Source organism: Pelobates fuscus, chromosome 9, assembly GCF_036172605.1.
Source record: "Pelobates fuscus isolate aPelFus1 chromosome 9, aPelFus1.pri, whole genome shotgun sequence".
NCBI classification, from domain to species: Eukaryota; Metazoa; Chordata; class Amphibia; order Anura; family Pelobatidae; genus Pelobates; species Pelobates fuscus.
Genome location: NC_086325.1, coordinates 8,440,169 through 8,451,678, shown reverse-complemented (window position 1 = coordinate 8,451,678; position 11,510 = coordinate 8,440,169). Strand labels below are relative to the sequence as shown.

Sequence of the window (11,510 nt, the reverse complement as noted above, 5' to 3'; positions counted from 1 at the left end):
CCTGAAATACCTCACCGGGTCTGAGACCCTTGGACTATTATTGAACTCTCTCAATAACAAAGTTAGCAATGTTTGCAGACCTCTATGTTTCTGGTCCACCTCCTTTTTAGTTGCAATAAGATAATGACCCGTTGGAGGCTTCACCAACTGGCCCTGGTGACCCTCTCCCCCCCCCCCCCCCCCCCCCGCCCTAGGGTAACAGGGCATTTCAAGCAAGGGAGCTCTACATAATAGATACTCTAATGACCTCACACAGAGGCTTTTACTCACCTCCCACCCACCTAGACATCTACTAGACTCGAACACTCGTTACCTCGCGCTTACACATAGCCACCTTCATCACTGTAAATAGCCATGCCACACAGCGCACCTCCGGTCCAGGCGATAACCATGCAGCTCCTACAAGAAGGTATAACAGAAATAGACCAAAACCACATAGGGAGCCACTAAGGGGAACGTCATAGCGCCCCACACACCAAACGCGGCTCTAGCCCTGGACCCCATATGGAGCATCATTCTTACACAGATATCAGGGATCGGGTGGGATTTGACCTACACAGGGAAAGGCATACTGGACGCTACACGCCCCACACGCTAGATGTCTCCAAAGTACTCGCGCTGGCACACATAGACGGGTGTATATTCCCCTACACTCTCACCAGTTAAGGCCCTCGATACAACATTTCAGCCCACTAAATTTTACAAAAATGTGCGAAGTGTTCCTCACCAGTTTATACCATGTTGAAAATTTTTATGAGCCATGTTCACACATATGTGGAATTACCAACATGTTTGTTTTTTCCACCGCATGCAAAAATAAAGATTTACAAAAAAGAAGAGAAGTGATATTTGATATGTGATATTTAAGTGTGACTTTTCATTTTTTGAACTGATTTTTGTCACTGTACAATTCCTATGTTTACAATTTACTGAATAAAACCCTGAATGTCTGGGGTTTTAAATGCCGTGCTGGAGAATAAAAGGTTAATTAATTAATTGATTGCATTAATTAATCCCTCTGAGAGTAAGCTTGCAGTGTTTTCTCTATATCATCTTATCTGCAGCTTACTCCCCTGTCTGCCACCTTCATACTTCAATAGACCCCCCACAATATATCTCAGCCTTATAACATGACCCCCCCTCACACATTAGAAATCCCGATTATGTCAAATTACTTCTGTAAATGTCTGCGTCAATCCGTATAACTACAGCTCATTCACATTCTGGATTTTTACTGAGTGATCCAGATTCCCTTCTACGTTCCCCCCCAATTCCTATTTTATTGAATGACCTCGAGTGCGAGTTATTTTAATTTTTTTTCTAAATAAAACACACGGTTTAGTGAAAATTTTAGGACCAAAAATCACCCAAGCTGGAAAGTTACTGAGATGAGTGAATAAACTCCCATGAAACGTCTAATTAGTATCACGATTTTATTGGTATAATTAGGTGTAATGGTTACTTATAGATAATATTTACAGATTTTTCTTGCACGTCTTGTTACTAAGTGACATCATTAATCCTTTGCAGAAGGGACGGTTAGTCGTTAGCCATTATTACAGGATTTTGTGATCTGATGCTGGGAAGCGAGGCCTTTTTGGATGATGCTTTGAGAGATGCGTGAGGGGTTAAATCAGACAGCTGAGCCGTGTGGTACCCACAATGCAGCTGGTGTTGCACTGATGCTGGAAACAATCAGTCGCCTCCTCCTCTTGCAGCATCCTTGCATCCCTGATGCAGAGCACATACATTCAGAGGGAGAAGGCTCTGGGATACTCCCAACATGGGTCTTCGCTGAGGACCATGACGGACCAGAAGGCCAGTGTTGGTGGTGGGAGGCTGCCGCCGGGCCCTGAGCCGGAGATGGAGGGTCGGATTCAGAAAGCGGTGGAGTTCAAGAGCGAAGGGAATCGATGCTACAAGGACAAGAAATTCCGGGATGCCATCGGCAAGTACCATCGGGCCTTGCTGGTGCTCAAGGGCGTTCATGAAGGCAGGGAGGATGGTAAAGCCAACAGCAGGGACGGGGCCAGGCTGACGGATGCTCAGAAGGTCCAGGTGGAGACCACAGAGATCGAGTGCTATGACAGTCTGACTGGTAGGTCGGGGATGGATGGGGGGCTTGGGAATCACTGGGCCATCAAACCAAGGGCTATGGTCGGCAAAACTTTCTATAGGCAGAGAATTTAACCGTTTCATTGCCTCTCCTATGACCATGCAGGACACACCTGTTCCAGAAACAAAATATACCATCGTATTATGTGATCGTATAACTGTAACTACATAGTATAACGCTGTAATATCTGTATGTGTGTATATATATATATATATATATATATATATATATATATATATAGTATTGTTAGTGTATGATCCCTTCTGTCTGTGTCACCCTGCAGTGGGAGGGACAGACTCCGTGTCCCATAGCTCCTTCTCTCTGTCACCCTGCAGTGGGAGGGACAGACTCTGTGTCCCATAGCTCCTTCTGTCTGTGTCACCCTGCAGTGGGAGGGACAGACTCCGTGTCCCATAGCTCCTTCTGTCTGTGTCACCCTGCAGTGGGAGGGACAGTCTCCGTGTCCCATAGCTCCTTCTGTCTGTGTCACCCTGCAGTGGGAGGGACAGACTCTGTGTCCCATAGCTCCTTCTGTCTGTGCCACCCTGCAGTGGGAGGGACAGACTCCGTGTCCCATAGCTCCTTCTGTCTGTGTCACCCTGCAGTGGGAGGGACAGACTCCGTGTCCCATAGCTCCTTCTGTCTGTGTCACCCTGCAGTGGGAGGGACAGACTCCGTGTCCCATAGCTCCTTCTGTCTGTGTCACCCTGCAGTGGGAGGGACAGACTCAGTGTCCCATAGCTCCCTTCTGTCTGTGTCACCCTGCAGTGGGAGGGACAGACTCCGTGTCCCATAGCTCCTCCTGTCTGTGTCACCCTGCAGTGGGAGGGACAGACTCTGTGTCCCATAGCTCCTTCTGTCTGTGTCACCCTGCAGTGGGAGGGACAGACTCCGTGTCCCATAGCTCCTTCTGTCTGTGTCACCCTGCAGTGGGAGGGACAGACTCCGTGTCCCATAGCTCCTTCTGTCTGTGTCAACCTGCAGTGGGAGGGACAGACTCCGTGTCCCATAGCTCCTTCTGTCTGTGTCACCCTGCAGTGGGAGGGACAGACTCCGTGTCCCATAGCTCCTTCTGTCTGTGTCACCCTGCAGAGGGAGGGACAGACTCCATGTCCCATAGCTCCTTCTGTCTGTCACCCTGCAGTGGGAGGGACAGACTCCGTGTCCCATAGCTCCTTCTGTCTGTGTCACCCTGCAGAGGGAGGGACAGACTCCGTGTCCCATAGCTCCTTCTGTCTGTGTCACCCTGCAGTGGGAAGGAAAGACTCCGTGTCCCGTAGCTCCTTCTGTCTGTCACCCTGCAGTGAGAGGGACAGACTCCGTGTCCCATAGCTCCTTCTGTCTGTGTCACCCTGCAGTGGGAGGGACAGACTCTGTGTCCCATAGCTCCTTCTGTCTGTGTCACCCTGCAGTAGGAGGGACAGACTCCGTGTCCCATAGCTCCTTCTGTCTGTGTCACCCTGCAGTCGGAGGGACAGACTCCGTGTCCCGTAGCTCCTTCTGTCTGTGTCACCCTGCAGTGGGAGGGACAGACTCCGTGTTCCATAGCTCCTTCTGTCTGTGTCACCCTGCAGTGGGATGGACAGACTCCGTGTCCCATAGCTCCTTCTGTCTGTGTCACCCTGCAGTGGGAGGGACAGACTCCGTGTCCCATAGCTCCTTCTGTCTGTGTCACCCTGTAGAGGGAGGGACAGACTCAGTGTCCCATAGCTCCTTCTGTCTGTGTCACCCTGCAGTGGGAGGGACAGACTCCGTGTCCCATAGCTCCTTCTGTCTTAGTCACCCTGCAGTGGGAGGGACAGACTCCGTGTCCCATAGCTCATTCTGTCTGTGTCACCCTGCAGTGGGAGGGACAGACTCTGTGTCCCATAGCTCCTTCTGTCTGTGTCACCCTGCAGTGGGAGGGACAGACTCCCTGTCCCATAGCTTATTCTGTCTGTGTCACCCTGCAGTGGGAGGGACAGACTCTGTGTCCCATAGCTCCTTCTGTCTGTGTCACCCTGCAGTGGGAGGGACAGACTCCGTGTCCCATAGCTCCTTCTGTCTGTGTCATCCTGCAGTGGGAGGGACAGACTCAGTGTCCCATAGCTCCTTCTGTCTGTGTCACCCTGCAGTGGGAGGGACAGACTCCGTGTCCCATAGCTCCTTCTGTCTGTGTCACCCTGCAGTGGGAGGGACAGACTCCGTGTCCCATAGCTCCTTCTGTCTGTCACCCTGCAGTGGGAGGGACAGACTCCGTGTCCCATAGCTCCTTCTGTCTTTGTTACTATATCACTTTGTTAATATTTCTCTTAAAGCAATCTATCTTGAAATATTTTGCATGAGAATGTCACAGCATATTTTTTTTTTATTATGAGTATTTTGTAGATGAGAAATAATATATTTGCTACAGATAAGATATCCTTATATATAACATATTCAGATATTACCGCCGCTGTTTTTCTGAGCTGCTGATGCTGAAGCGCTCTGTCTGGTCCCTCGTGACAGACACATCAGATGTCTCTCTTACTGTTTATGTCTCTCTGTTTCCTGACGCTCTCTCTCTCCTCGCAGCCTGCTTGCTCCAGTCAGAGCTGGTCAATTATGAACGAGTGAAGGAGTATTGTCTGAAGGTACTCGAGAGACAGAAGAGCAACTTCAAAGCCACGTATCGCGCTGGTATCGCGTTTTACCACCTGGGAGACTACGGCAATGCCCTGCTCTATCTCAAGGAGGCCCGGAGCCGAGAGCCTGCAGGTAGCATGAGGGCATGAAGGTGTCATGCCAACTCCCTAACCAGGAATTTACTGTCTGCATCCCATTCCCTGCCCGTCTCTATGATACGGGCACAGTGTGTCAGTTAATGCCCAGCTACAATTACAGCAGGAGAGGAACGCAAATAATGTGTGTGGACTGTACTTCCCATTATACTTTGCACTTACCTCCCAAGTGACCCTATTTAGGAGTACAGTCCCTATTTCAGGCCCTCTTTTCTAGGAACTCTATATTGTTGGTGTGTCTGAGTGTATAACAGAGCTCCACAGCAACAATACTCCCAGTAATGTGTCTGAGTGTATAACAGAGCTCCACAGCAATAATACTCCCAGTAATGTGTCTGAGTGTATAACAGAGCTCCACAGCAATAATACTCCCAGTAATGTGTCTGAGTGTATAACAAAGCTCCATAGCAATAATACTCCCAGTAATGTGTCTGAGTGTATAACAGAGCCCCACAGCAATAATACTCCCAGTAATGTGTCTGAGTGTATAACAGAGCTCCACGGCAATAATACTCCCAGTAATGTGTCTGAGTGTATAACAGAGCTCCACAGTAATAATACTCCCAGTATTGTGTCTGAGTGTGTAACAGAGCTCCACAGAAATAATACTCCCAGTAATGTGTCTGAGTGTATAACAGAACTCCACAGTAATAATACTCCCAGTAATGTGTCTGAGTGTATAACAGAGCTCCACAGCAATAATACTCCCAGTAATGTGTCTGTGTATAACAGAGCTCCACAGCAACATGACATTTGCACAGACGTTATTCGGCATGTGCTAAAACTTTTATATAAACCTTTGTACCGACGATATTCGTCATGCACTATAACCTTAAACTAAATAAGACACGGACACAGTTAATTCTGTTGGAGTATAAAGTCCACAGCTTTTATTAATTAAATTATTAATTAAATTATCATAAATTAACATAATTAACATAATTTAGGGTCATTGTCCCACTATACATTAAATTACTATACCCCCCACACAGTACCCCTGACAATGACCCTACCAATTGAACAATATATAACAAATAACAATTCACTTGAAACACGGCCTACCAAAGAGGCCCCACATCATATTGTTAACTGTAGGGGTGTACCTCAGACACCCCTACACCCACAGGTTCGTCGCCACCGAAGAGCTAGAACCAACCAGTCCTTAATTCCATCAGGCCTACACCTCGGCCTGTCCAGTCCAAACTCTACGCCAAATTCCAATTTCTACTATGCCCTGTTCCGCCGCTGTGACTGAAACGGAACTGCTAAACCTAGGGAGGGTGGGTGGGACAATTTACAGGTAAGAAAGGCTCTGGTTAAAATGGCCCCTATTCTAAAATGGCTGCTCTTTATACTCCCTGTCTCCGCCCCCAAGCTCCATTAAACTAATCCAACCCCCAAACACTAGCACCTGCCCACTTCCTGGCTCTGTCAAGGCCCACTCCTCCTACTGCGTTGTTCCATGGGCTTCAATACTCCCAGTAATGTGTGTGAGTGTATAACGGAGCTCCACAGCAATAATACTCCCAGTAATGTGTCTGAGTGTATAACAGTGCTCCACAGTAATAATACTCCCAGTAATGTGAGTGTATAACAGAGCTTCACAGTAATAATACTCCCAGTAATGTGTCTGAATGTATAACAGAGCTCCACAGTAATAATACTCCCAGTAATGTGTCTGAGTGTATAACAGAGCTCCACAGCAATAATACTCCCAGTAATGTGTCTGAGTGTATAACAGAGCTCCACAGCGATAATACTCCCAGTAATGTGTCTGAGTGTATAACAGAGCTCCACAGCAATAATACTCCCAGTAATGTGTCTTTAAACTACAATAAATGTGTTTAGAAATCAGTCTGTGTAAATAAGATACATTGTTCTTCTAAATTATATTTCAGTTGTAATTATTAAGTCACCTAAAATTTTTAGCACAGCCCCTGACCCCACTTACACCCCTAAAATTAAAGTGTCCCCCTTTGTCCATGTGAAATGTTGGGAGGTTGGTTCGCATACTATATAATAGATGTTAAACGCCATCATGAGAATTGTGGTCCACAGACATCTGCAGTGAAAGGGTTAACATATACTGCAAAAATCACATCAAAACATATTGGTTTATTCCCACTTAGCGCAGAAAATTAGCAGACTGGTTGTACATTTGTTTCCTTAATTAAAAATATTCTGAATAACTGCTTCGTGTTGTTACCATTCCTTTAATGGGTCTTGCCGTTTGTGAATTAGGACCCATCAGTAGCCTGACATAAAATAAACTTGGGGCCCGTACAATGCAACAGACTGGGTCTGTAATCTAAACACAATGCAGTAAATGCACAATGCAGTAAATAGAATATTGTTAAATCACAATAAATACTATTTAAAGGAACACTATATGATCAGGAACACAAACATGTATTCCTGACACTATAGTGCTAACACCTCAATGTAACCCCCCTCAACCCTCACCCCAACACCACCACCACCACCACTACCCCTTGCCTCCCTAAATATAGTAAACATTTACTTTTATTCCAGTCTGCAGCTGCTGTCTTTGCCCCAGATCTGCCAGATTGGCTAACATCTTAAGAAGTGATTTTCTGAGCCAATCGCAATTCTTCCACATAGGATTGGCTGAGCTTGTCAAGAAGGCAGATCAGGGGCAGAGCCAGCACAAGCCAAACACAGCCCTGGCCAATCAGCATCTCCTCATAGAGATACATTGAATCAATCCATCTCAATGAGGAACGTTCAGTGTCTGCCTGCAGAGGGTGGAGACACGGAATGTCAGTCACACTGTGCAGCACTGCCCCAGGAAGCACCTCTAGCAGCCATCTGAGGAGTGGCCAGTGGAGGTATCCCTAGGCTGTAATGTAAACACTGAATTTTCTCTGAAAAAAGACAGTGTTTACAGACGAAAAGTCTGAAGGGACTGATTAAACTCACCAGAACGAATACATTACGCTGTGTTTCTTCTGATGACTATAGTGTCCCTTTAAATAATTAGCATATATGTTTCATTGCATATGTATATAAAGTGTTGAAAAGAATAGAACATGCGCAGCTTAAAAATTCCAAATCTCCCATCTTATCCTATTTTTTTACGAGTATTTTACTCACTGTCCCCACCCTCTCAACCCCCCAAATAATGCCCTAAGTATTATGTTTGTTCTAAGCGGATCCTTTGTGTCCTGCACCAGTTAATAAACACTTAGAAAAGAAACACAATGACCAGGTAATAGGAGAGGGAAATCCTGGTGCATTCTGGGAAAATCCCACCAAATGTATATAACAAAAAATGCATTGTTAAAATATCTCTCCAATTTACTGGGACAGCTTGGAAATGTTGACACTGCAATTTCCTGTTTGGGTATAAATGTCATTATCAGTGGACACTATGCCCCATACAGTATGGCTGGCTCAGGTATAGTCATTGTGATGATGATAAATGTGTATAAAGAGTTCAGTCTCTCCTGGTCCGGTGTGTGAGAGTACCTCGATGTTTGGACTCCAATCTCCATTCTTCTATTATGAAATGGCTCCAGGACTAGTAATTTGTGACATCATACCCACATGGCGCGAGAGAGGTGGAGAAGTACTGACGTCCTGTTGTTTTACAATAGATGAGCCAGTAACACAGAATGAAAAATGGCCGTAAATGACAATCGCCCCCTTGAGCTTCTTAACGCATTCCGCCAGCCAATTGTTGGGATGCAGGAAGTTTTTTATTTTATTGGGTATAACTGTTAGACTTGTGTATGAATGAGAATGCATGCTATATTGTTACAGTCATGCTGAATATTGGACCTCCTCTCGTCCCGGGACCTTGGGTCACTAAATTCTAAGAACTGTCTCTTTGTCTTTTGCAGATACCAATGTCCTTCGCTATATCCAGCTGACAGAGATGAAGGTGCAGAGATGTAGCCAGCGAGATCGGAAAGGAATGAAGGAGGTTATAGGATAATGCGGCCCGTCCATCCATCAGGGTAGTTTTAGCTTATCTGGGTAAAGGAAAAAGGTGCTGATTCTATCACACAACATAAAATGATGCAACGCATGAAAGTACTGAGTACCACCTAGTCAACCCATTTACAGCAATGGCCGCATTGAATGATACCAGAGCCCGGTTAGATTTCTCTACAGTGAAACGAATTGGGACTCACCACGGTTAAATGCGTTGGTTCCTCACTGATTGCTTCTCCAGCTAATCATTGGCCTCATTCAGTCACTAGAGGTGAAACTAAATGATACCTGGCCCCATGGATGAGGCATGTTTGTGGGACCCAGCATGTCCCAGTTTCTCCACCGGAAGGATGGCTGTGATTTCGTCTAGAGAGGCAGCTTGATCGGCCTTAGAATCAGTCAGCAGTTAGATTATATATGACGTCATAGCATTTATTAGACTGGAGAGAGGTGTCTCTGTTTTATAGTTTAAATGAGAGGACAAGAGCGCAAGGTAATGAGTGACCCTCAGAGCCCCAAAACTACTGCACCCTCTGCTCTCCGCTCTGTGTATCACTACTACACCCTCTGCTCTCCGCTCTGTGTATCACTGCTACACCCTCGGTGTATTGCTGCACTGCTAGCATCCACTCCCTTACTGTAAATGGAAAAAATAGGTTCTTTTCAGTACTACTATGGATTGCGGTATCATTATCCCAAAAATCAGCTTCTTAAAGAAATAATGAATTAATAAAAATATAAAGGGCAGAAACCATCTCTCTCTCAATGTGGAGATTTACCAATTATTATGATGGCAGATTTATCTGCAAGGCATTTAAAGGGTTTATTTATTTATGGTAGACTGATATCTAAATTTCAAAAGTTATACAAAAACTGTTGGGTCTGAAAAAAATGTGAATTGGATTTCGATTTAGCTGAAATGGTACTATTCAGTTTTCGATACATCACAATTCATTTTTAGTCACCAGTAGTGACCAGTGACCAATAAACAAGCGCAAAAACAGTAACCGACATTTTAGTGAAATGGTCTAAGTTGTTTTAAGTTACCGGTATGTCTTATTTTGCTGTATTTATATACATTCATAGGGAGCTGAGTTAAATGGGTACGTAGACATCTAATCTAACAGATACACAGCCCATTTTATAGATACAGATTCTATCAATCATACACACAGCCCATTTTATAGATACAGATTCTATCAATCATACACACAGCCCATTTTATAGATACAGATTCTATCAATCATACACACAGCCCATTTTATAGATACAGATTCTATCGATCACACACACAGCCCATTGTATAGATACAGATTCTATCAATCATACACACAGACCATTTTATAGATACAGATTCTATCGATCATACACACAGCCCATTTTATAGATACAAATTCTATCGATCACACACACAGCCCATTTTATAGATACAGATTCTATCGATCACACACACAGCCCATTGTATAAATATAAATTATATCGATCATACACACAGCCCATTTTATAGATACAGATTCTATCGATCATACACACAGCACATTTTATAGATACAAATTCTATCGATCACACACACAGCCCATTTTATAGATACAGATTCTATCGATCACACACACAGCCCATTGTATAAATATAAATTATATCGATCATACACACAGCCCATTTTATAGATACAGATTCTATCGATCATACACACAGCACATTTTATAGATACAGATTCTATCGATCACACACACAGCCCATTGTATAAATACAAATTATATCGATCATACACACAGCCCATTTTATAGATACAGATTCTATCAATCATACACACAGCCCATTTTATAGATACAGATTCTATCGATCATACACGCAGCCCATTGTATAGATACAGATTCTATCAATCATACACACAGACCATTTTATAGATACAGATTCTATCAATCATACACACAGCCCATTTTATAGATACAAATTCTATCGATCACACACACAGCCCATTTTATAGATACAGATTCTATCGATCATACACGCAGCCCATTTTATAAATACAAATTATATCGATCATACACACAGCCCATTTTATAGATACAGATTCTATCGATCATACACACAGCACATTTTATAGATACAGATTCTATCGATCATACACACAGCCCATTTTATAGATACAAAGTCTATCGATCACACACACAGCCCATTTTATAGATACAGATTCTATCGATCATACACACAGCCCATTTTATAGATACAGATTCTATCGATCACACACACAGCCCATTGTATAGATACAGATTCTATCGATCACACACACAGCCCATTTTATAGATACAGATTCTATCGATCATACCCGCAGCCCATTGTATAGATACAAATTCTATCGATCATACACACAGCCCATTGTATAGATACAGATTCTATCGATCATACACACAGCCCATTTTATAGATACAGATTCTATCGATCATACACGCAGCCCATTGTATAGATACAGATTCTATCGATCATACACAGAGCCCATTTTATAGATACAGATTCCATCGATCATACATGCAGCCCATTTTATAGATACAGATTCTATCGATCATACACGCAGCCCATTGTATAGATACAAATTCTATCGATCATACACACAGCCCATTGTATAGATACAGATTCTATCGATCATACACACAGCCCATTGTATAGATACAGATTCT

General features: G+C 44.1%; 1 protein-coding gene across 1 annotated transcript; it reads left to right on the top strand.

Annotated features, from left to right (window-relative positions):
- Window positions 1–1,465: 1,465 nt before the first annotated feature.
- TTC9B (tetratricopeptide repeat domain 9B) lies at window positions 1,466–10,045 on the top strand. Its single transcript, XM_063433196.1, has 3 exons — window positions 1,466–2,098; window positions 4,670–4,852; window positions 8,739–10,045. Exons 1-3 carry the CDS (start codon window positions 1,735–1,737, stop codon window positions 8,831–8,833), a joined length of 642 nt encoding a protein of 213 aa, XP_063289266.1. The 5' UTR covers window positions 1,466–1,734; the 3' UTR covers window positions 8,834–10,045.
- Window positions 10,046–11,510: the final 1,465 nt, after the last annotated feature.